This window comes from Equus przewalskii, chromosome 3 (genome assembly GCF_037783145.1).
Source record: "Equus przewalskii isolate Varuska chromosome 3, EquPr2, whole genome shotgun sequence".
NCBI classification, from domain to species: domain Eukaryota; kingdom Metazoa; phylum Chordata; class Mammalia; order Perissodactyla; family Equidae; genus Equus; species Equus przewalskii.
The window spans coordinates 22,034,549-22,060,797 of record NC_091833.1 but is presented as its reverse complement, the minus strand read 5'-3'; the positions used below and the strand labels follow the sequence as shown (position 1 = coordinate 22,060,797).

The following is a 26,249-nucleotide window of genomic DNA, read 5'->3' as shown; positions in this document are numbered from 1 at the left end:
TGGATGTAAAGGTTAGAAAGGTGCATTGACGCACTGATCCAGGGGTGGGTATTCTGCTGAGCAGCTGGGCTGGAAGGACAGGGCGAGGAGGGAAACAAAGGTGTTGATGAGAAGGCAGCTCAGATGATCCATCAGGGGTTCAGACTCAGGAGGAAAAGAAGAAAGAATAGGAAGTTCTGTTAGATGGGGAATAAATGGAAACCTCTAGGCTCACAGAGCCCTAGTGATGTCAAAGAACAGGTGTGAGTGGATCGAAGGCAGATGTGAGCAGGAGCCAGCTCGCACCAGCTAATGAGAGCCTATTGTTAAATGTTCCGTAATTTGTGAGGCGGTTGTTAAACCATTGGTCCCTTGAACTTGGACACAGAGAGAGTACTTACATTGTGGAAACAAGGGATGTTGAGCTTAAGATTTCAGAGACGGGAAGTTCTCTGTGGTGATAATGTTCTACATTGGGATGGAGTAAGGCAGGGAAGTCTTCTGTGAAATGACGAAGAGTCCAGGAGGCCAGTTCATGATATCATCAAAGCAGAGCAGACACTGAATGAATAAACCCTGTGACAAAGACTTCTGACTCTCCCCCATCGTCCATTCTCTCCCTCGCTCTCATGGCATAAAACCCCAAATTTTTAGCCGGTTACATGGCTATACTCGCCAGCTTCCTTTGCAGTTATATATGGTCGTGTGACTATCTTCTGGTCAAAAGGATGCGAGCAGAAGTGATGCCTGCAACTTGTGGGTTCCACTCTTAAAGGAATGAGGAGAGCCCTTCTTGGTCCTCAATTTTCCTTCCTTCCTATGGGCTGGAATGTAGACACGGTGGTGAGCTATCTTAGACCATGCAGATGAGGGCAATATCTGAGAGTGTCAGAACAACAAGCTGGAAGGAGCCTGGACCTCTGAAAACTTCACAGAGCAGAGCCACCAGATCAGCCTGGACTTTTCCAAGACAGTAATACTTTCTACGGTGTTTAAGGTACTGTTATGTTGGGTCTCTGGCCCACCTAGCCAATCTTTAACCTAACCATGGCAAGACTCAAAGGAACAGAGAATCACTCTCAATATGGGAGTTAACAGAATGTTCCCGTGTGGGGCTTAGGAGTGAGCATTCTCCACCTGAGGGAGCATCAAGGGAAGAAGAATCTTCAGGGAAGAGGCAGGTTAGGCCAGGAGGCAAAGCATTTCAGGCAAGAAAGGTTGTGGGGGAACATATAGTCTCAAAGTTATTAAGTACAAGGAGGGGAAGGTGCCTTTAAAAAGGAGAATCTGAAGGACTCCACCTATACACGTGATCGAATTTAATGTCATCAATAATAGGACAGACTGACATCTTGTGCCTCCTGATATGGTGTACTAAGAAGGATCCAATGTCTCCTATTTTATTATTCCTGCCAAAAATGTCGAACCTGAATTTAAGCATAAGGAAACAATCAGACAAACTCAAGTTGAGGGTAAGTTTGAAAAAACATTGGAGGCCAGCCTGGTGGCATAGTGGTTAAGTTTGCATGCTCTGCTTGGGCGGCCGGGGGTTTGCCAGTTCAGATCCCGGGCGTGGACCTATGCACCACTTCTCAAGCCATGCTGTGGCAGGCGTCCCACGTATAAAACAGAGGAGGATAGGTATGGATGTTAGCTCAGGGCCAGTCTGCCTCAGCAAAAAGAGGAGGATTAGTGGTGGATGTTAGCTCAGGGCTAATCTTCCTCAAAAAAAAAAAAAATTGGACTGGACTCTCCTAAAGTGTCAGTGCTCTGAAAGAAGAAAAAGGAACGTTGAGAAACTGTTGTAGATTGAAGGAGACTAAACGGAGACTACAGAGACATGACAATGACATTATTCATATGCCAGGAATAATCCTTGATTGGATCCAGGATCTAAATGGGGGAGAAAAGTAGAGATAAAGCACATTATTGAGATAGTAGAAGAAATTTGGATATGGAGCATATATTTGATAATAATATTATATCGATGCCAGGAATAATCCTTGATTGGATCCAGGATCTAAATGGGGGAGAAAAGTAGAGATAAAGCACATTATTGAGATAGTAGAAGAAATTTGGATATGGAGCATATATTTGATAATAATATTATATTGATGTTAAATTTCTGGATTGTGATCATTGTAATGTGGTTACAACAAGAACGTTGTTCTTTGGAGATACATGTTGAAGTGTTTAGGGGGGAGAGTCGCAAGTCTGGAACTTATACACAAATGTTTCATCAAGAATAGTTTAGGGCTGGCCCGGTGGCTGAGTGGTTAATTTCATGCGCTCCACTTCAGTGGCCCAGGGTTTCACTGGTTCAGATCCTGGGTGCAGACCCAGCATCACTCATCAAGCCATGCTGAGGCGGCGTCCCACATAGCACAACCAGAGGCACTCACAACTAGAATATACAACTGTGTACTGGGGGGCTTTGGGGAGAAGAAGAAACAAACAACAAAGAAAGGAGATTGGCAATAGATGTTAGCTCAGGCGCCAATCTTTAAAAAAAAAAAAAAGAACAGTTTATAACTATATGGAGAGATAGAACAAATGTGGCAAAACGATAATAATTAGTGTATCAAGGTAAAGACACAGCACAAAAACTAATGAAACAAAAAGGTGACCTGGTATGGGGGGGTCTGTTTATTCAAAAAGAGGGTTCCAGAGGCCAGGATGGAAGGTCTGAGGCAGCAAGGATTTGGCCGCTTCACAAACTGTCCTGTGTCTGATTGTTCTCCAGTCTTCCTTGATAGCCATGGTTGTCCAGGCTCAGAACTGGGCTTTGCTTAAATGAAAACCGGTAAGAGGTCCAGGGATTTGGCCCCATCCTCTCTGCTCTGGGAAGAAAGGCTGGTGGAGCCCACAGCAGCACTTCTGTGGGACAGGCGTTGATGTCTGGGCAGATAGACCAACTGACTCCATCCTCCTGGGCTTCCTGCTACCTCACTCCACACTTTTTTTTTTTTTTTTTTTTTGAGGAAGATTAGCCCTGAGCTAACATCTGCCAATCCTCCTCTTTTTTTTGCTGAGGAAGACTGGCCCTGAGCCAACATCCATGCTCATCTTCCTCTACTTTAGATGTGGGACGCCTACCACAGCATGGCCTGCCAAGCAGTGCCATGTCTGCACCCGGCATCTGAACCGGCGAACCCCATGCCACCGAGAAGTGGAATGTGCGAACTCAACTGCTGTGCCACCAGGCTGGCCCCCTCACTCCACACTTCTTAATCCTCTTGCATTTTAGCTCTAAATGTTAGATTTCCCTGGGGCTCTGCCCAAGGCCTTCTCCATTCCAACTCCTTCCCTCCTTAGGTGAGCCCCTTTACTCCCTCGGAGTGTCTCCAGCACCACTCATTCATACATCCAGTTGCAACTGGACATCTACAGTTGGATGAAGCATAGCCATCTCAAATTTAACATGTCCAAATTCGAACTCTCCAATTTTCCCCAAGCCTGGTTCTCTCCAGTCTTCCCATCTCAGTAACAAGTACCACTATGCACTCAGTCACTTCTGGCTTCTCCTCACTCCCCCACATCCAATCCATCCGGTAAATTTTTCCTCCAAACTACAACCTGGGTCTGCTCACTACTCACCCCCTCCACGGGCCCCCTCACCTAGATGCTTCAGTTGCTCCCTAAATTATCTCTTGCCTCTCCTTTGGCTCCCTGGACTCCAGCCTCCTCGCAGAAGCCTGAGTAATCTTTAAAAAATGTAAATCAGAGCAAGTCACTCTCCTGCTCAAAACCCTTCAATGTTTTTCCATTGCTCTTAGAATGAAAATGCAGACTTGTCACCATGGAGACCATCTGCCTGCTCCACCTCTCAGCTTCATCTCATCCCCACTCCCTCCGCTCGCACTGCTGTTCTTGTCCAGCTCTCTGCATTACTCGAGCTTCTCTCTTTCTGGAACATTGTCTCAGCTATTTCCAAGGCTGCCTCCTTCTTATCCAGGACTCAACTCAAATGTCCTCTTCCCAGATCTCTATGAAGAAAACTGCCCTCCCAATTAATTTTAGACATTGTCTTCTGTCCTTGTTTATCGCCTCTTCTCCCTTTTCCCACACAGGCTAGAACAGAGGCGTAAGTAGAGTTCACCACTGTATCTCCAGCGCCCGCTAGGCTGGGTGCTCACACATATTTCTTGAAAGAATTAATTTACAGGTGGCAATTTTATATGTTTTTAAACATCCTTAGTTGGCAAAAGAAAAAGCTGTCAATTCTGTGTGGTTCGTCATTTTTAAAAACGGTTGTCCAGGACTATTGCAATAGATGAACTGGCCTCAAGCTTCCTACGACACAGTTGTTCTAAGGATAGCGGAGAGGATGGGAGAGAGGGACAGTGGATGGGTGGATGGTTGGGTACATGGATGGATGGGTGGATAGCTGCGTGAGCGAGTGCATGGTAAACTGGGAAAGCAAACCACAGGGCTAAGTCGAGCGCTCACTTCCCTAGACCGCCCGCCTTGCGGGGTCAGCGAGGGGATACTTCAGGGCAGACGGAGCACGGCGAGCGGATGGTCGTCCACTCTCCTGGGTGCAGAGCAGCAGGACCCCTTGGCCCCCTACCCAATACACGCCCCCGTGCCGGGACCGGGGCCGCGCACAGCAGCGTCCCCTGCGCTCTCCGGGCCTCAGCGGGGCTAGTGCGCGTGCGCGCAGGTGAGCGTCCCGCCCCGCCCCGCCCCGCCCCCGGGCTTGGCCACCTGCCCAGGAAAGTTGTGGATTGTTGCCCTCGGGTCGCTCCAGGGCGGGGAAACGGAACTGGGCCATGGAAGACACTTCGGGGACTCGCGAGCCCCGGGCCCGGCCAAGAGAGCGGGACCCAGACCGGCGCCCCCGGCCGGACCGAGACCGCCACCCCGAGCGACCGCGGGACAGAGCTGGGGACCCCCGCAGGGAGAGAAACGGGGGCGGACGGAGGGATGGCGACCGGGACAGGGGCAGGGACCGACATCCCCGCCAGGACAGACCCCGGCTCGGGGACCAGCGCGCTGGGGAACAAAGAGTTAGAGAAAAGTCCCGCCAAGGCCGGACGCCGGACGGTCCCCGGCGGACCACCTGGGAGGCAGCCCCGCCCCCGTGGCCCGCGCCCTGGGAAACCCCGCAGCCGCCGCCCCAGAGGAAGGAGGGCTTCGGGCGCCGCGGCCCGGAAAGGTGAGGTGGGCTGGGTGGACCCTGCGATCGCAGCACCGAGGACGCGTGGGTCTGAGGCCCCCCTGCGTCTGGGTGCCCCCGGCTGCTTGTCCTAGGAAGCCGGTTTAAAGGAAGACAGTGCCATTCCTCCCTCGGGTGCTCTTAGAGGTGACCAGGGAGGGAAGGAAAACCTTACGGTGCCCCCACTGCTTGACCCGACCCCGAGTAGCAAAGCCGAAAATCCCCCTTGTTAGCAGTGGCGGGCCCGGGGGATCAGGTCAGGAGGAAGAGATCACTTCAGGCAGGAAAGGGAAGGGCTGGAAGGAGATTAGGTAGGTGGGGTTCACCTGAGGCTCCTCCCTGACCTCCCGCCCTCACGTGGTCACAGGACTGCCCGTTGCAGTTTCAGATCCTTGTCCTGTGTCCCAAAACCAGCCCTCCCCAAAGTCCCGTTCCCTGGAAGCCGGGGCCTAATCAAGTCAGCCCGATGACGTTAGTAGTTGAATGTGTTCCCCCTTCCAGAGGTGTATGCTTCCCCAAAACAGCTGGGAGAAGCTATGCTTTTAAGCAAAGAACTAAATCTACCTAAAACTCCCCACTGAAGGTCGCAGGGACTGTCTGTCAGGGAGGGCAGCCTGCTCAGAGCCCATGACTGTTTCAGACCCCACCCTCCTGAATGAACAGCTTTGCCATCCCTGCCTCGTAGAACACAGAGTTCCCAGGAGGCCTTGTGAGGTGACAGCATGGCGATGTCCTGGGAGACTTCGTGAGCTGGGAGAGGGTGAGGATGGAGGGCGGAGAGGAGGTGGTCCTAGGCCCCACACCCTAGGGAGTTGGTCTCTTTTTTCCATCCAACATTTCCATCCAACTCCACAATTATTACTGAATGCTCAGATTATGTGCCTGTCCAATAAGGAGACAGACAGGCCCTTGAGTGATGACTGCCTTCTGGGTTTTGACACCTGCCCTCTTCTCTGAGGAGGAGTCAGGTTCCTCTCTGCTGTGGGACCTGTGGGGCTACGCCCAGTGTCTCTCCCTGTTATGTCCACACAGCGGGAAAGCCACTATCCCGAGTTTCTATTACATTATCTAAAACCAACTATCCAGACTATGACAGAGGGTGTGCCCAGGTACAGTCACAGGCACTAGCTATTGTTTCCCTGACTAAAGTCACATTGCATTGCAACCGCATGACTGGCTTCCTTATAAACCAGTGTCCCGGTCCCTCCACCCCCACTCCCAGCCCCGACGTGAGCGAAGGGAATACTTTGCTTCTTTTGCTAACAGCCACTTGGTGGTTTGAAACCAAAGGGCTATTTATTTCTGTCTCTGCTCCACGTAAGGAGCGTTTATTTAAGGGATGGATGTAGTGGTGGGGTCTACAGAGATCTCCTCCGAGTGTCTGCAGTCTGGTAGGAGACTGACAGGTAAATCGGCCAATTGCGGCGCAGTGTGAAACTCGCCCCTGCAGGGGAAGCAGAATCGGGAGAACCGAGCTCCGCCTCTGACTGGGCTCTGGAAAGTTTCTGGGAGGAGATAACCTCAAAGCTGAGTTCTGGAGAAGGAGCAAGAAGGGGAGACTGGGAGAGGAAGGTGAAAGGTGTTCCAAGCAGAGAAATAGCTCCCACAATGACGCAGAGGCCCGGGAGTGCAGGTCATCTTCTTTGGGAGCAGGGACAGTTCACGATGGCTGGGTCTGTGAAGGGGAGGCTGGAGTGGAGACAGATGAGCAAGGGCCTCCTGTGCTGGGCTAGTCGTTTGGACTTTTTATCCAAAGCTACAAGAGTTTAAGGATTTCACACGCAAGAGATACATGATGAGATCTATGTTCTAGAAGGATCCCTGGAGCCTAGCGAGTAGAATGCAGCCCCCACCATTGAATCTTGGACAAAGCCCAGGCTATGCTAGATAAGGGGGTGGAGAGGTGGAGGATAAGGAACAGAATGTGCCGAGGCTGCCAGAGGAAGAGGGAGAGATCCGAAGATGTCCAAAGTTGTCGGTTATCTCCCAAAGCCTAGAGAATGATGGCCGATTCAGCTCTTTCCGAAGTCTCAAGGGAAGGAAGGGAATGCCAGCCTGGGCATCGGAGTGTTGTGAACACAAACTGGTTTTGAAGAGGGCCTGGTCCATGCTGAACTGAGAAGCTCACGAAGGTGGCTCCCCACCACCTGGTTAGACAGCTCCTGCAGGCTGACCGAGGGGGCCAAAGGCGGTGCTCAGAGCTGCAGGGGAAAGTGACGTGGTTAGTTAGTGGAGCTGGCCAAGTGTCTGGATGCCCTGTGGGGCCACTAAACCAGAGAAGTCTCTGGAGTATGAACAACTACGGCAAATTTTGTTTCTCTTCTGCAGATTCTTTCATGTCTGGGCCCAGCATGAGGGGTCCCGAGTTCTAATACTGAACAAGCTATGGAATTTGAGGCCGCCTAACGGCCATGTCTGTTTTTGGTTCTAGTGAATCCACCTCAGGGAGATACCTGCCTCCGAGCCCCAGGCCTGGGCCAGAGGAAGTGGAATATTCCCAGTCAGAGGCTGCGGGACTCCTGGAATGCCACAAATGCAGATACTTGTGCACGGGGAGAGGTGAGCCATTTGGAAGGCAGTGTGGCCATTTGCTGTCGCTGGCGGTTCTGGAAGGAGTCTGAGCTGGTGAAACAAAAATTCAAGCAGACTTCCCTTTTGGGTTCCTGGCATTTTTGTCACCACACCTGTATGAGGTTCTCATTTTCTAAAAAAAAGGGCAGGAACAGCTGAAAGGTGCGGCTAGATTTCCCATGCTTCTCAAACATGCCCCAGGGTCTGTGGAGGCCTGCAGGCATGCCTGCGGTTTTCAGGCTCCAGGTGGAAGTGCAGCGGTCTGCAGGTAGAGCCAGCTGTGAGCTCCCAGCTGTTGGAGGGGGGCTCCTCTGGCAAGGCGGGGTGGGTTAGTGAGGGACAGACACCCAGAGGGGCAGCCGGGCTGCAGCTCATGTCACAGGACAGTGGATCTGATGCCCAAACACTGCATCATGGCTTTTAAACTTTGCGGACTGAGACCCACAGTGAGAAATATCTTTTACATCAAGACCAAGTTCACACACACAAAAATTAACATCTTAATACTTGTCCTATTATGTACCAATATTTGTCCTATTATATACCAAATGCGCTGATAAGTTCTATTCTATTGTTTCATTGAAAACAAAAAAGATGACACTTACTGGAACCCATACTTAAGTAATATGAAAAATCACTTAAATAATACCTAAATAACTTAACACATAAATCACTTAAAAACACTTAAATAATATTATGTGTCAGCTCCAAGCGTGGTTTCCATTCCCATCCTAGCACCAGCCCTGCCCTGCCAACAATGGAGAAAATCTGGTTTGTCAGGGTGAGCTTTTCTGGCTCACACAATGTGGTGAGAAATTTCCCCGGGCGATTTTGACTAAGGGGGAAAAGTTCTCAGCCCAAGGGAAAGCAATCATGGAACTTATACCTGAAAATGTATCTTAGGATTCTTACGATAATATATAGGATTATACAGAACTTTCATTAAAGAGCTTTAGGCAATTCAGCTACAACAGTCCTCACTCTAGTTTACGTATGTTGGTACAACCTTATTACTTTTAATTCTCTCAGCAACTCCTGTGACTCAGAGAGGTAGAGTAAGTTACCCAAAGTCACATAGCTGTTAAGTGGAAGAGCTGGAATTGAAACTTGGAGCCTGCCTCTAAGACCTGAAGGGGTTTACTTGCTTGACCTTTCTTCTTTTCTTGATGATAAAAATAATAGGAATAGGCCAGAAGCTGGTTAACAGGTTTCTCTGTTGAGGGATGTTTTCCTCTGTAATTGATTTACCAAGAGGAGGGGGCAGAGCGGGAGGCCCCTGACTAGAACACACCTTGGTTTAGGCTTGATTGCTTCTGGCGGTTTGGCTTTGGGCCTAGAGCTTGTCTTTCTGAGTCAAGATCGTGAAACGATGGTTCATCAGTCAGAAGCTAACAAACGAGGGCTTATAAAGACCTCTGGGCGTGCAGAGACCCACATAAATACACAATACGATGCTGTGCAGAGACCCACATAAATACACAATACGATGCTGTGCAGAGACCCACATAAATACACAATACGATGCTGTGCAGGACCCCTAACCGGCTGTCTGAGAGCAACAGCCGTTAAACACCAGGAACTCGTCTCCAGCAGGAAATGCCCGCCGGCATAAAGGTCACCCAAGGATTTTCAGCCTCGTCTTAGAGTAGGTCTTTTGTGACTTCCTTATCGGTGAAATCACGTCCTCCTCCAGCAAACTGGCAAAAAGTGGGACAACTGTGGCCCTCTCTGACTTCCTAGGGAGACCCTGGAATTTGGGCTGTGAGACACCTTAGGAAGTTCAGTGTAACACTGAGGACAGTGACAGCAAGAGATAGGGGCCAGGACTCCTCAGATAGCGAAATCTTTCAGGGCTGAGAGGATAAAGATCAGATAAAAAGCAAGTGCAGATGTCACGTGTGTGTATCAGATCACCAGGAGTCCTGTGCGGGCATAGGTTGTGCTCGTTTATTATTTGGGGGGACCCGTGAGGAGTTACACGGTCCCTGGGAAGAAGAGGGGCTTTTCCTGCTCCCCCCATTTGCGTTTGGAGCAGTTCCACTTTCCTCTCTTGTTCTTTCCCTTTCCCCTGACCCTTAGTGCTCAAATCATGACGGAGAAGATCATTGAAGGAAAGCTAGGTCAGGATCACAAGGAAGTTGTAACAAAAAACAAAACAAAACAAAAACAAGGTTTATCTCAATATATTTTTAAAAAAAAAATCATGATGTTGTTTGTAACCTTACCTGCAAAGCATCTTTAAAAGTTTAATTTCATTTTCTCCCAAGAAAGTGGTCGTCTCTGTAGTCAGTGGTGCCCGTCTGTCGCTCAGCCTGCAGGTTTAGTCTTGAGATGGCTTCCCACTGCCCATGGGACTTGTGATCATGCTGAAAAAGTTCAGGGGGGACAGTTTTGGGGTTTTTTCCCCTCCAACTTACATTCTCAATCCGCCCTTTTGTGTACTTATTTAGTACCCTAACCCAGTACTTGTCTGGACTGAGCTTATGTCAAGATTTCAAACCATGGTTGACTTTAAGAGTGTTAACTCATCAACAGATCCGAAGAATGAGCGGGAGTGGGAGGCAGGGGTGACCTGACATGAACCCCTGCTATTAGGAGAGAGAGAGGGGGAGAGGTCTGACTCAGAGAGCGAGGAAGGCCTGCAGAGCCTCTGAGCCTTCATTTTTAAAAACAGATACCACTGGACATCCCCCCGCCCCCGCCCCGCAGCCCTGGTGATTCTTTTCTGGTTCTGCTAAAGCTCAAACAGGAATAAGGGGCTTGTGGGGCTCTGGTCCTCCCCACGCTCTATTAGGAAATACGTAGCAGATATTTGCTCCCATATAGCACATACATTGGGAAAGCCCAAATGTCCTTTACATTGGAATTATTTAAACTTATTATGGTATTCTATATATCTTTTAAAAATATGAAGTAGATTTATATTTGCTGAGATAGAAAAAATGTGCACACTATATTCTTAAGTGAAAAAAATAGTAGATAGAGTAAGACCCTGTTCTTACCTAGAACCAAATAAACTAGAGTAAAAATTAGGCATATAGGGCAGAAAAGTCTAGAAGAAAAAATAATGGTGACAGTGGTTATTTTTGTTTTTTTGGATTTTAGATAATTTTTGCATGGTATGTTTCTGTTTTATCCATGTTTCCTTTTTTGTAAATAGGTATGTGTCACCTTTATAAGTGAAGGAGACAATAGTGCTGTTTGCATTTTGGGGGGGGCTGTGGGGAGGGGGGAACTGCGGAGTGTAGAGATAATCCTTGAGAGGCCATCATTTCCATGAGAGACTGTGTTAATGTGACACAGCTTCACACATAGGCCAGCTGGACCCAGGCACAGTATCTGATTCTCTAAATGGCCAGGAGAGGCTGTCAGCCTTATCCCAGAGTCAGCCAACCCCCTAGAACCCTTCCTGCCTGTACAATTCCCAGAATTCTCAGAAACACCCAGCTTTCTAGTCTGCTGAGAAAAATCAGCCACAAACAAAAGGGTCCATAACTGTATGATTCCATTTGCGCGAAATTCTAGAAAAGGCAAACCTAATTCCTAATGGCAGAAGGCAGATCAGTGGTGGCCTGAGGAGGAAGCTGAGGGATTGACCACAAAGGGTTACGAGGGGACTTTCTGGGCAGATGAAAATGGTCTACATCTTGCTTATGATTGCATGGTAATACATTTGCCAAAATTCATCAAGCTGTGCGCTTAATATGCGTCTCTCTGTTGCGTGTAAGTTATAGCTCAATAAAGTTGATTTTAAGGAAGCAGCCAGCTTGGTGGAGGAGCTGGAGCGCTTTCCTTGTACAAGATAAAGAAGCCAAGGGCCCTGAAAGAATCCAGCTCTGAGAAAACATCCCAGCCCAGAGCTGCTCTTTAGGGAAACTAAAGAAAACAGAGTTACACTTTAAAACATATTTATTGAGTTAAAGTCTAACAACAATAAAACCAGTTATGTTTCTGCAATTCAGTAAACCTCATGAGTTAAATTAACTTAAACATTCCTAATACATGAGAACCACAGTAAACATTTTGATGCATAACTTCCATGCTTTTTTCTAACTTCCTTATATGTTTTAAGTTCTATATTAAAATTTCCTTCAAACTTGGAGAAGTCTCCTCTCTCGGACTGAAGATAACCACAACACATCTAAAGAGGAGATAACCACTTTTAGTCTTTCTGGCAGGGAAGGGCTGGGGCGGAGAATGTTCCTGACTTTCACGGGGGCTGCTTTTCTTTCTGCTGACTGATTTCTCCCACCGTCATCCTGCACCCGACCCCGGGCAGCTGCTTTGCTCTTTTGAGAATTACTCTTTCCGACCTAAGTACCTCTGACGTCATTTCTGGAGACCACTGTTCCTTGCCGCCGTCTAATGCTAAACACGCAGCTTTGCCTGCTCCGGCCTCCAGGGGGCAGAATCAAGAGGCGGCTGCGTGGGAGCTGCCACGGGGAGGATAACGCTCAGGGTACGAAGCGGCCTCTCTCAATATGGTAACCCGCCCTTCTTTTGCAGCCTGCTGCCAAATGCTGGAGGTTCTCCTGAACTTGCTGATCCTGGCCTGCAGCTCTGTGTCTTACAATTCCACGGGGGGCTACACGGGCATCACCAGCCTGGGGGGTATCTACTACTACCAGTTTGGAGGGGCTTACAGTGGTTTCGATGGTGCTGACGGGGAGAAAGCGCAGCAGCTGGACGTCCAGTTCTACCAGCTAAAGCTGCCCACGGTCACTGTGGCAATGGCCTACAGTGGAGCCCTCATGGCCTTCTGCTGCCTCCTCGTCGCCATGGGCGTCCTGCGGGTCCCCTGGCATTGCCCCCTGTTGCTGGTGATTGAAGGCTTGTTGGATGTGGTCATCGCCGGGGCGTACATCCCAGCTTTGTACTTCTACTTCCACTACCTCTCCGCCGCCTATGCCTCCCCGGTGTGCAAGGAGAGGGAGGCGCTGTACCACAGCAAAGGGTACAGCGGCTTCGGCTGCAGTTTCCATGGGGCAGATATAGGAGCTGGAATCTTCGCTGCCCTGGGCATTGGGGTCTTTGCCCTGGGGGCCGTGCTGGCCTTCAGGGGTTACCGAAAGGTCAGGAAGCTAAAAGAGAAGCCTGCAGAAATGTTAGAGTTTTAGGCTTTTTAAAACATTCTGTCAAATGTAAATGATGGCAGTTACTCTGGACCACTGTCTTTCTCAGAATACTTTACTGTGGAACTTGCCAAGGCTTGAAGAGTAACCGGCCAACTTTGGTATGCTGGGTGTAGCCCCAGGTTATGTGGAGCGGCATTCTCTGATGAAATAAGCCCTGGTTCTGGACTCTTCTGTTGGGGAGGGACTAACCAGAATTATTAAAACAAAGCAAAAAACCCAAAACTGAATCCCATGACCCACAAGGTAAAGGCATGTGCCGCAGCAAAGTGCACTTCTTGATTAAAAGGAGATAACCAAGTGAATTTGAAGAAACTTATCTTCAAAGTTCTTGAAAAGCCACATAGACACGAGATAGCATTTCAGCCTCAACTATTCGAAACACAGCTGTTGTAAGCAGGTTAGCCCCCGATTTTTTCCTCTGAACTCTGTGGTCCTTCATTTCCTTAATACTCTAGATGGAGGGGGTGGGGCGCAGGGGAGGCTGCTCCTGTAAGATTTAAGTGGGAGTTCAGCGTGGGCTGAGGAAAGAGGAATAAGATTAATTCACTGAGTTGCACAGAAGCTATTCTCATAAGCACCTTACAATGGCCTGGAAAGCTCAATAAGTGTTTTGTACCTCTTGTAAATGTACCATTGTATGAAGAATTAAACCCGACATCTGGAATTCAGGATCCATCCAGAATAAAAGAAAGAATGCTGCTTTTGGCCAGACAACTTCATGGGTTCTTATTGCCTGGTAAATGGTGGCTTATGGCACAATGCAATATATTCTTGGTACAAGTGAATATGTTTTTTGCTTTATGTGAATCCAATAAAAATCCAAAGAAAAATTTTAATTTGGAGGTGATGGTTCTCTTCACAATACTTTTATAATATTATTTCCTTACTTTACTTAATTGCATTTAAAAGGCGAGTTCCATTTAGGTTTAGAAAAGGGGAAATACATCTATTTGCTTGTATATGATTTTTTTTTTTTTTGAGGAAGATTAGCCCTGAGCTAATATCTGCTGCCAATCTTCCTCTTTTTGCTGAGGAAGACTGGCCCTGAGCTAACATCCGTGCCCATCTTCCTCTATTTTATACGTGGGACACCTGCCACAACATGGCTTGCAATGGGCCATGGAAGCGGAATGGGCGAATTTAACTGCTGTGCCACTGGGCGGCCCCATAGAAAAGTTTTTTAAAAATTTGGTTTGTTCTCCTCAGTTTCTTCACATTTGCAGTGCAGAGGCAGAAGTAGGTGTATAATTAAGCAGAGTATTAAATGGTCAGCCACAAAAGCTGCCTCACCCAATAAGATTCACAACAAAAATTTGTAACAAAAATCTCACGCCTGTTTCAGAATCTCCACTTCCCTCTAGAGAGCCTTTTGCTGTCTCTCCAGAGACTTGTTCCACCCCACCAGAGAGAGAAACTGCCAGCTCTGGGCATCGCCGTTTTTCTTTTCTCCTGATGTCCGGGAATCTTTCTGCAGTAACAGCATGCTTGGAAACGCTCGAGCCTGTTTGATGTTGATAGCTAAGCTGGCTCAGGCCGGGATGGTAGTGTGATAGTGTTCAGTGGCCGTATTCCTTCAACAGACCCAGTATCATTGGACCTGGCAAAAGATCATTATTCCTCTCAATTGTTGCTGTCAGTGAGGTGGTTGACAAGACCTAGGCTTATTCCACTTCAGCCTAACAGATATGTGCTGCATGGATTATGACTCCACTGTTTTGGCAGACTCTGTCCCAGAAGGAAATGTTCAGTTGTCCACATCTTGTGGGACAGTATTCCTGTTTCCCCTCAGGGGGTGACATATTAACATGCATGCAGAAGGTAAAACCAGGGCAGAGAAAGGTGTTAGGTAGGGTGATGGATGCTTCCCCTGAGTTAGAATGATGTCTGGGTCAGTTCCCTCGCTCTGCTGGAGGGAGAGAGTGGCCAGCAGCTTACGGTGCCTAGGTGGAGAGTGGGCTGTTCTTGTCTGATGTTATTTTCCGATTTAACTTAGAGGAATGTAGCGTCTCAACTGTTGGAGCCCTTGACATCTGTGTCCCCCAGACTTCCTAGGAATTCGTGTGGGCCCAGCAGGAGATAGGATCAGCAAGCCCTGTAGCTGTTGCCTAAGTCCATTAGAGATGCTGCTCTTTAGCTACTCAGTTGATAAACATCATGGTACTCACTAGTGTATTAGAGGGTTTTCCTGGTTTCTGGGAAACATGCTTTCTGTAAATTCTTCCCATTTCTTCTTAAATCTCTCACTAATCCCCTTCCATTTTACAAACCTTACCAAGTAGCATTACCGTCCACTCGTATAACATTTTGTGATTTTCTGAGGATTTTCATACTTGCTTTCATCTGGGCCTCCCCACAGCCCTGTGAGAGAAGACAGGCAGGCATGATCTTCATTTGTCAGAGAGAGTGTCTGAGGCTTAGAGTCAAGGACTTGGGCAAGGTCACGAGGCGGTAAAGAGCAGGGATGTGAACCCGGTGTTTCCACTCTAGATTCATATGCTTTTCTCTTAGTTCTCATCCCAACCCTGAGAGAACGACAGGAGGCCTTCCCCTAGAAGTACACCTAGAAGAGGCTGGGGCCCCTGTGAGTGACAAATGAAAGCTGACCTTGGACAAGAAGACATTCACCTCCATTCACCTGTTGACTCCTGTTGCCTCATGGCATTCGTGGGTTCCTTAAACTTGCAAGAAACCCCTAAGTGAACATCCCAAGTAGCCATCAGTAGGATCCTGGTTGAATAGACTGGTCCATCCATGCAATGGAGTTGGGAGCCACACCACAAAGAATATGGTCGCTCTATAGGAGCTGATCTGAAAACGTCTTGAGGAATAATAAATGGAAAATACAAGATGCAGAACACTGTGTGTGGTATGTGAAAAAAGGCAGGGGAAGGCGGGAGGAAGTGCAGATTTGAGCACTTTTATTTGCATAAGGGAACACTGGAAAGTTATATTAGAAAATAATGAAAGTGGTTGGGGTAGAGGACAGAGTGGACAGGGACATGAGTGAAATTTCTCAGTTTATACCTTTTTAAGTTATTTTGAATTTTAAAAAATGTTAAATTTTTAAATAATTACAGATTCACAAGACATTGCAAAAAGAGTACAAAGGGATCCGGCTTAACCCGGTTTCCCCCAATGGTGACATCTTGCTTAACTATAGTACAATATCACAACCAGGAAACGGACGATCTACAGATTTACACGCACTCATGTCTGTGCGTGTGTGTGGTTCTATGCCATTTTGTCACGTGTGTAAATTCGAGTGACCACCACCACCATCACCTACAGAACGGTTCCATCATCAGCCGTCCCTAGTGCTCCCCCTTTCCAGTCACACCCATTCCCCTCCCCCATCCCCCGACAGCCACAGATCTGTTCCCCATCTCTATAATTCTGTCATTTTGAGACTGTTATGTAAACGGAATCATACAGTATGTAACCTTTTGAAATTGCCTTTTTTTCCCACTCATCATAATTCCCTTGAGATCCATCCAAGTTGTTGCATGTATCAACAGGTCATTCCTTTCTGCTGCTGAGTAGAGGGTTCCCCGGTATGGATATACCTGACTCGTTCACCATTCACCCATTGAAGGACATCTGGGTTGTTTCCAATACTTGGCTCTTACAAATAAAGCTGCTGTGAACGTTCCTGTACACGTTTTTGTGTAGATCCAAGTTTTCATTTTTTTTAGGATAAATGCTCAGGAGTACAGTTGCAGGGTCACATCGTGTTTATGTTTAGTTTTTTAAGAAACTTCCGGAATGGCACTTTAATTTTTTAAACATATGACTATTAAAAAACAAAACACTGAGGAGTTAATGTTGAATCTGACCATGTCCTTAAAATCAGGTCAGCATGGGGGCCGGCCTGTGGCCGAGTGGTCAAGTTCGTGTGCTCTGCTTCCGTGGTCTAGGGTTTCGCTGGTTCGAATCCTGGGTGCGGACATGGCACCGCTCATTTGGCCATGCTGAGGCGGCGTCCCACATGCCACAACTAGAAGGACCCACAACTCAAAAATATACAACTATGTGCTGGGGGGATTTGGGGAGAAAGGAAAAAAAATCAGGTCAGCATGGTACTTCTCTAGTCTGACCTACAGTTTTCCTGGATGAGTGATGTCAGTGTTAAATCGCAAATCTCTCTCCTCCTAGGTGTGGTACAGATAGTGGAGGTGATGTTGAATGGGATGGTTCTCATGTGTATCGTGGCCTCCTACTTTGTCCTTGCTGGATTCAGTGCCAGCTTTACCACCGCCGGCGGCTTTGGGAACAACTATTACTCACCATTTGAGGGCACCGAGCTGGAGCAGGTTCGACAGCTGGACCAGCAGTACACGGTCCTCCGGGCACCTCTGATATATGGCGGTGTGACTGTTTCTCTGGGGCTGGGTGTCCTCACCATGGGTGTTCTACTCCGAGGAGCCAAGAATCTAACCAAACTGCCAGGGAAGTGGCTCCTTCTGGAGGCTGCCTTCAGTCTCCTAGCAGCAGTGGGCTACTGCATAGGCATTGGCATTTACCTCCACGTTGCCTTGCGGATCAATTCCACAGACACTTGCAAAACAAGAGAGAGGCTCTATGCCCGCAAGGGTCTCACCTGGATGAATTGCCAGCTGGCAGGCACTGATGGAGCAGCAGCCACCTTTGCTTGTCTTCTGGTGATTATGTATGGTGTTAGCGTGGTGCTGGCCCTACGGAGCTACCGAGAACAGAAGCGCTACAAAGATAACCGAGAACAGCACAGAAATTACAGTGATGCACCAGAATATCTGTGGTCTGGAACACTCTGAGATCATCTCGGAACCTAAATGTCAACCCACCTCCCTTGTTTCTCTCAAAAAGATGGGTCCTTTAAAATCACACACGAGCCAACTGTGGTTTTCACCTGCTTGACCTTATAAATGCTCCCTTTGGTACAAATGCAAAGCTAGATGATCGTTTCATTTGTCTGTGAATAAGTCTTTATTGGCTGTGAACTTGAAAAAATATCTCCAACTTTGCTACAAAGAGCAACATCAGAAGTTTGGGTACACTCTTATGATGGCTCTCCTACCAAATGGCAAGGTAATAATGTTAATAAACAAGTAGCCAGAGAAATTCTGAGAGATGAGAACTACACATCAGGGGTAGCAGGCCCAGTATGATAGTAGAAATATCTTACCTGTCTTAACTAGTTAAAGTCACCAAAAGAAACTTGCCATTTCCCCTTATATTTGGTCCCAGGGGAATGATTTTAAAGCAGTTGTGTGGCTGAATTCTAAATGAGTAATTACATCTGACCGTCTCCTAGAGGGAAGCTGTTCTGCCCATATGGCAGTGTACTGTGACCACCTGGGTCCGCAGGAGCCTTCTCCCATTAGAGACGGGAGGCTGGATGTCTGAGAGGGGAAGAGAGATGCTTTTAGCATGCACATCCATTCTCAGGATTCCTGCATTAGGGCTGAGAGAAAATGGTTTTTGCCAGCATTCCAAGTTAGTTTCTTTCTTGTTGCGAGTCATTCAATTGGAATTCACTTAATTTTCTTAAATATGAGGCTTCCAAATAGTGAGAAATAAAATTCATAAACTTCTTAAACATGCTCAACTGATTTCAAAGACAAAGCAGTTCATTTTACTAGACTCTAAAGGCTTACAGAGGCGTCTTCCTCTCTGCATTCCCTGACAGCGCCCAGTGAGGAGGCTTCCAAAGGAAGACTGTCATCTCTCAGGACCCTGAATTGTCTTCATAACATAACAGCTCATTAACACGGAGTCTTAAAAACAAAATTCTTTCAATAATTTTAACCTAAAGTTTTACAGCTATTCCTATACTTTACAACTAGTCACAGATTTTCAGTTCGTGTCAAATGAAACTAGAAATATACACGTTCTTATTATATAGGTTTTTTTCTAATTGTCCTCTTGCTTTTCAATAGCTTTTTTCCATAATATCATTGTTTTATCTTCATATTATAAATGAGATTAAACTAATAAATTCAAACCAAATTTTTAGTACATTTCTAAAAAGAATCTGATTTCCACAATGCAATTTTGACGTAAATCTGATTCTCTATACAGTTAGTAAGAAATCAGCAAACAAAAGCCCGTTTCAACACATACCAAGATGACTGTTAAAAAAATTTCACTTGTCATTTTCCTCTAACGTGTTGGCCATTTTCGCTGACTCTTCTCTCCCCCAGCCCACCTCCAAATCCCCTCCTCCCTGCAATATATTACCTTTCCTCTCTCCTCTCAAATCCTTCCGATAGCTAATTCTTATTGAACCTATCCAAAGGATCAAAACAAAACCTCATACAGAAATAGGAAACTAATTACACTTTTACAAAAAGTAAAGCTTGGAGGAAAATAATCAACTGCAAATATACATTGCTAGGTTAAAACACAAACACTTGTGACACAGGTGCGTGCACTCTATCACTCTTAGCCTTGAGGCAGTGGCTAGGTCCTACAGAGTTTTCACCGAGGGTAGAGACAAAGTTTAACAGCAGCAAAAATCAACCTATTCCCCACCTTCCCCCTCAAAAGAATACCCACACCCACTATTCTCATCTAGCATTTATTCCCTGAAACATGCCCCTATTAGATCTTTGCCCATGTCTGGGTCTTGTGCTTGATAAAATGGGGACTTTGGCCTATCTGACCCCGATAATGTGCCCAGGCCCAGTGCAATACTGCTCCCGAGATCCAGCTCCACACTAGTGATTGGAGCCCAGCCATCAGGGTAATCATAACACTCCATGTTTGTAGTTTCATAACATTCAAGATGCTTTAGCAAACCTTGTCTGATTTACTACCACTTGTCCAGTAGGCAGGTCAAGATGTATTATTTGCATCTTACAGTTGAGGAGACAAAGGTTCAAGAGGGTCAAGTGGCTCACTCAACAGTTGACATTTCATTGACTGCTCACTATGTGCCAAGTCCAGTACTAAGGAAGCATTGTTTGCATCATCTCATTTAAGCTCACAAGTAACTGATGAGAGAGAGAACTATTATTTCTGAGCCAAAAACTGAGCCTTGGAGGGGTTAAGTAACTTGCCTACAATCAAATCTTTTAAGTAGCAGAGGCAAAACTCAGACCCAATGAATTACACACTGGAACGTTCTGAGTGACTAATGTACTCTTGTGGCCATTGGCGTACCAGGGAATTAATATTACACAAAGAAGAGACACACTCAGAGAATTTCACTTCTGCCACCCTGGAATAGGGAGCTGTGTGTCTCATGGAACTGAGGTGTTAATGTGGATGGTGTCATTGAGCTCAGCACATGGCAGGTGCTCAATGAAGAGTTGGTGAACCAAGTGTTAAAATGTTCATTCCGCTAGATGAGGAGGAAACCTGTAAAATGATTTCAACTTGACCTTTATTTGGAGAGGTAAAATAAGCTTGCTTGGAAGTCCAGAGACTATGGGAGGCAACCAATGGGTGGAAGAGGGAGGAACCACCAGAGACTTAACTGGATTATAAACATTTTGTGAGCCAAAACTCACCACTATGTTTGAAGTTCTGACTCCAAAGCCATTATGACAAACCTGATGGCCGGATGATCCACTTAGCTCCTTCCTCTGTGTCATCATCAGCTCTCCAACTTATTTGAGGAGCTGTAGGTTGTTTACAATTGAGTTTCCTCTAGTCAGTTAATAACCTGCATGCAAATAAGGACCGTTTCCTGTCGTTGGGATTTCTTTAAACATAAACCAAGTCAGAATATAATGTTTCTCAATGTAAAAAATCTTTATTGCTATTTTGATTTAAAAGGTGATCAAAAATATTTATTCTTGCCTTAACTCATAGCTTCATAGTGTTATGAAATGTGGTTTCATTTTTTATCTTCCTCTAAAGAAAAAGCAGAAAATTCCTAAAGGTGCTTTTGGATAAGAAACTAATTCTACATACAAGTTAGAGAAAATTACAGTTTCATGCTAAAATAAAGTACTTATAAAATAAGAGGTGTTCCATTCTAAAACAAAGCCATGAAAGAGATTTCATTTCATTTTATTTATTATTATTGTTATTATTTTTTACAAACAATAGATTTGCTGCAACATGCTCTGGCTCATATTATTGAATTAAAAAATTTAACACATTTCAAAAATATCAAAAATACACTATAATGAGTCTTAGGACTACAATACGACAATGATTGCACAAAACCATGGATATGAACTCACTGTTTGGATGACATCCATTGGCAACAGTGAGAGAAAACCCTATAGCATCTGGGAGAAGTGCATGGAATTTAGAATACAAGGAGCTTATGTGTGATTGAAGGATCACCAAATGAGGGAAACAGCAGGATTTACTGTAGCTGCTTTTCTCAATCTAGCAAGTGCTTACCCAATTATGGGGCAAAAGTCACTAACTGGAGAGAAAGATTAACTTGCCTCCATGATCGGGGGAGTCTGAAAGGCTCTACCCAGAGGGAAGTAAAAAGTGACACAAGACAGTTCTATAGTGATGCTGCAGACATCACTGAATGGCTTGGAGACTATTTAATAATTGGTACATTTATCAATAACAGCCAAGTGCTCCCTTATGGAGGTCTCTTCATTAATTATTGAGTAGATAGAGAAGGTGAGCCTGTGGCTTCCAAGTACCTGCTTTTGCTGAAGGTCTACATGGAAAGAAGAGCATCATTTGATATTCAGTAGATCAGCCAAACCTAACTGGCTCCATCTCCTGGAAAATAGCACTCGCTACAAACAATTATAATAGCACCCAATGATTACCAAGCTGCTCTTGTTGGCTCTTCTATACACCAGGAAAATGAACTCATCAACTTATTGCACACATAGACTCTACAGTAGTATAATAAAGCCCTCACTTGTATTAGGAGTGGTAATTCAATGACTCTATGGTAGCACTGTAGCTTTATGACATTCCTGCATTCAAATTTTCAAATACATTTCTAATCCATTAGGATACAAATAAGACTCATGTATTTTTCCTTCTTCCCTGGGATTCCCAAACTGCTCCCATAAGCAGGAATGATGTTCTTTCAGAAATTCTCTTCACTTCTCTATTAAATGGGAGGTACACACAGAGACCTGAGAATCCTGCAGAGGCCAGAATCTGTGGGCTAGAGATCATCGGTGCTGTCCTGGGATATTACCTTCACCTGGAGACAGATTACTGGATTTCACCACCTGACAACCTAATCAGATCACACAATGACTGTAAATGACCTCATAGGCCAAAAGAGTTCTCTATGTTATTTTTGGTAATGTGCTATGGCCTTGTTACCTTCTATTTGAACACAGAGCAATTACAGAGGGAAATGAATGAAAGGAAGTTACAAAAAAGAATAACCAGTTTTGGTATAGCCTATATTAAAGGTTTTCAATACAACCTAATGTTTCCTGAAAATAAATCTACCACAAGAACACTTGGAATTTTTAGAGTTCTTCTGACTAAAAAGTAAATACATTTACTTCTGGTAAAGTCATTTCAGAACTGGGTTTTGTGATGGTTCTAATAAGTAGGGTAGGAAACAATGAGAAGACAAGAAAAGGGTTCACAGATAAAGGACAATTTTTAAGTGATTATACTATTAAAGTGGTATATTCTCAAAATAACTTTCTTTTTTAGACAACATCACTATTTTGTAAATTCAAAGGTACTGTGGTCTGGGTAGGAAGATGTTTTACATCACCCATCACAATTATCTTGGGTTCTTCCTTCATTTCCATTTTTTCTATTTTCCCATATAAAAAAATAAGGCAGCAACACACTATTGTGCCCATCTTTCTAACAGCACTGAAACTTTGTATGAGCCACTATGTTCTCCACTTTGACTCAAGACCTGAGTTCTACAATTTTTTAGTAGCTGACACAGGGAAGTCAAGTGTTCCTGACAATCTGGGGACTCAAATTCAGATTCTTGAGGGGTTGAACATTAGACAGCCATTGGAATGGTATGGAATCCCCTAAGAGTGTACCTCACCGACACACGCACATGGGTAGGGGGCCTCTGAGAAGATGAAGATATATAACCATTTGTGGACAGGTTCTCTGGTTTTCTACTATGGCTTCAAGAAAAACTTCAATAAAACCCCCTATATTTATGTATATACCAACCCTATCTTTAACATTTTGTTTCTCATGAAACAAATTAAAAATGGTTCTACCCTATTTTCTTTTGATGAAAGTATTCTAAAAATTCAAAGCATATTCCCCATTGGGTAGAATCAAGCAATGTCAAAATTTTGTAGGAATAAATAGGAATTAATTTTCCTAAGTAAATCTTCTAAAGGAAAAGGCAATAGAAATATGGAAGGACTTGCATTTTGCTAGGGTTATGTGGAATGTGCAAAAAATATGGTAAACCAGGTTTTCTGTAAGTGTAGGACTTTCTCAATTAAGTCTTTCTTGTATTAGTAATTGAGGCCAGTACTCTGAAACCGTGTGAGATGGATAAGCAGTTTTCAGAGGAGTACTCTGTTAAACATTAAAAAGATGAACTCTCACCTCACTTCCAACATTTTAGAAAACTATCCCTCTGCTCTAGAATAAGAGAAGGAACTTGTCTGACTCTGAGCTCCATCCATCTGTTCTCATTCAGCCTCAGTCTGTTCAGTCATCTGCTATAACTCAAGGTTACTTGGATGCAGGCAGCATCAGCCTCGGCCCCACATCCTAGGAGGCTGACTGCCAACTCCATCACATGTTAGGGAAAGAGGCCAATCCCCAAATGCCTCCCTTGTGATCTGCTGGGAAAGTCCTAGCAGGTGTCACATTTATCAAGGAGTTATTCTGTTCGTGATGTCGGGGGACGTTGTCTCAGTCCTCACTCCTTGCCCATCTTCATCCCCAAAAGAAGATCCTACTCCAAGTTTCTCAGGAGCATTCAGAGTCTGATTATCTAATAGTAAAATCAATTCCCCAGGGTCCTTCCTAGTACCCACAAAGAAGGCTCCAAAACCCGATGATCATTCTGCCTATGGACAAAGGTGCTGGGCTGCCTCTAAGAAGATTGGCTCGAGTGCAGATGTGAAAATTAAAAGTTCACAGTCAACAAAAAGTGCTCTCATTACATTACATACATAAATTATCTGATTGGTTCTACATTTCCAATAAACGTCATTTCAATAGGCTGTATTCTCGTAGAGAAGAATGAAAAGCCATGTGACTAGTCACATCACATCCCATCAGTTAGGTTGAGATATAAGTGATTTCTCTGTCACAGAGATCCATCAGCAGCAATCAGTAAAGAGAATCAATCTTCAGTTATTTCCTCCACAGAAATAGTCCCTTTCCTGCCCAGGGAGGCAAATTCTCAAAATTATCCTAGGAGAGAAAGGGTTAATGGCAGGTGGTAGGACTGATACAGGGCAACATCTGCTTTCTCCCCAGTAACTCTGGGAATTCCAATGCAGGTTAAATGTGAAACTTAACACTGATGGTGTTTACTAGCTTATCCAGAGCAAGACCCTGATAGCTCTCACCACTTTTGGCTCCAAGTTCTACACCCCTTATCTATGGTTTAGAAATGAAGAGGCAAAATGCTCTGGAAGGGTCCCCACCCCAACACTACACAGTCTTCCCTAGTGCTGTGGCTCCTGGGGGAGGATCACAGTGCTGTGTCAAACTCCTCCGGGAGCTCGGTCCGATCCTCTTCACTGGGCTCAGGCTCAGGCCTGCTTTCTTGGTGGTGTTTCATTTGCTCCTTCACTTCTTCTTCTAGGTCACGAGGGACAACAAACTGATCCTCTGGCTCCAGCTGAGTGGGGGCAGCAAAATAGCCAGTTTTCTTCTTGGGTGCTTCTGTGGCCACTTCAATGAGGTTCAGGCTATCTTCTAGGGGCACAATAGAGCCATTGGAGAGTTTCTTTCCATAGAGACAGGAAGTGGAGGGAGACTTCTGTAATTCCATCTTGTCCTTGCTCACTGGCAAAAGTATGCCGCTATTCACACTATTCTGTCTTCGGATCCCCAAAAATACTCCTCTAGCATGTTCCTCAGGACATGGGGTAGGAGAATTCTCTCTAAGAGTGGGAGAGTTCTCAAGATCCCTTCCCCTACAGCAGTGGATATCTACTTCTACTTCTACCTTGCTGCCATTTGTTATGACCCCTTCGACGGGCTGGTCATCATCACTATCTAGGCCATTGTCAGACTGGTTACTTGAGAAAGTTGCACAAGAAGGCTGGCGCTGAAAAACCCCAGAGGTGGGTGTTGGATGAAGGCTGCAGCGCCTCTCTGGTCTTGGAAGCAAGCCAGCATCCAGGCCAACAGTGTTATGTTCGTCAGAAGCAGTGGATCCCACCTCACTGCTCACCTCTGAAGTTGACATCTCACTGCTGAACTCAGAGGCAATACCACTACTGGAGGAAGGAGTGGTTGGCTTGGGAGGGTCCTTGATGATGGTGGTTGAAGCAAATCCCCCAGGACCTGGGAGGGTGAGCCCATTCATTTCACAAGTGCAGCCTTCCTCACCAATGTTCAAATAAACCACCATCGCCCCCACATTGTCCTGACAACCATAGCTCTGGGCTAATGTGCACAGTTTTTTGGCAGCTGCTAATGGGTCTTGTACATGGCGTACTGCGTTGACAGCTTCTGTATATGACAAATGTTCCCACAATGCTTTGTTTCCCAGAATCAGCAATTCATCTTGAATGGTAAGTGGAGTGGAAGATATGTGGGGCTTGGGGAGGATCCAAGGGTAGAGGTATGTGCAGCCCAGCATCCGGGTGCAGCAGGTTACCCCATTCACTTTGTTGTCCTAGAGACACGCAGAATGCAAATTTTGAGAAACAAGCAACAATGACATACAATTTTATATCTTTCTAGATCAAAATGCTTAGGGCTCTACAATAAAACAATTGACATGTTATATATTTTTTCCTAGGATATGTATAATTTTAAGTGGACTTACAAAAATAAATGTATAGAATTCTAAAAGGACAAAATATCATATGGTTACTACACCAAATAGTTCAGAAGACTGAAGCTAAAACTGATTAAGTAGCTAAAAGCCACCTCCATCTCAAAAGATATTTGCTCTAACATGCAGTAGAGGCCTCAGCATGTCTTTAAATAGAGAAACATCCGTTAGAAAAATAATAAGCAGAACTGTTATTAATTCTCCATTACTACTATTCTCAGAAAGGCCAAAACTCAGATGGGTCACTAAAAATGATTTCTCATTTAAAGGCACAGTTGGGACTGAAAAGATTCAGGAAGATATTAAATGGCTAGGAGAATCTTGGTAGCTAAAGCATTAAATAATCTAAAAAGTCATTTAGCCTAGAAAAGGAAAGTCTGAAATCTGTAGCATCATTTACCTACTCTATAAGGACTGTACCAATAATGAATAGCAGATCAAGTCACAAGTGACAGAATTCTAAACTTAGAGAAAATGGAATAACCTTGGTTGCAAGTTGGGAATGTTCATCTGCCAGATA

At 45.5% G+C, this 26,249-nt stretch overlaps 2 protein-coding genes across 4 annotated transcripts in view; one reads left to right on the top strand and one right to left on the bottom strand.

The window, feature by feature from the left end:
• Positions 1–4,674: 4,674 nt before the first annotated feature.
• On the top strand, positions 4,675–17,769 carry MARVELD3 (MARVEL domain containing 3). 2 transcript variants are annotated; one of them, XM_008521334.2, is made up of 3 exons: positions 4,675–5,137; positions 7,569–7,696; positions 12,215–17,769. In XM_008521334.2, exons 1-3 carry the CDS (start codon positions 4,752–4,754, stop codon positions 12,823–12,825), a joined length of 1,125 nt encoding a protein of 374 aa, XP_008519556.2. In that variant the 5' UTR covers positions 4,675–4,751; the 3' UTR covers positions 12,826–17,769. The 2 variants fall into 2 exon arrangements, with proteins under 2 accessions (XP_008519556.2, XP_008519555.1); XM_008521333.2 differs by having other exon boundaries at positions 4,681–5,137; positions 16,996–17,769.
• A 3,053-nt stretch (positions 17,770–20,822) lies between these two features.
• PHLPP2 (PH domain and leucine rich repeat protein phosphatase 2) overlaps positions 20,823–26,249 on the bottom strand; it is a 71,492-nt gene continuing 66,065 nt past the window's right edge. For both annotated transcript variants that reach the window (XM_070613833.1, XM_070613832.1), the window contains one exon: positions 20,823–25,567. In XM_070613833.1, coding sequence (XP_070469934.1) covers positions 24,413–25,567 — 1,155 coding nt within the window. In that variant the 3' untranslated portion in view covers positions 20,823–24,412. The remainder of the gene's footprint in view (positions 25,568–26,249) is intronic.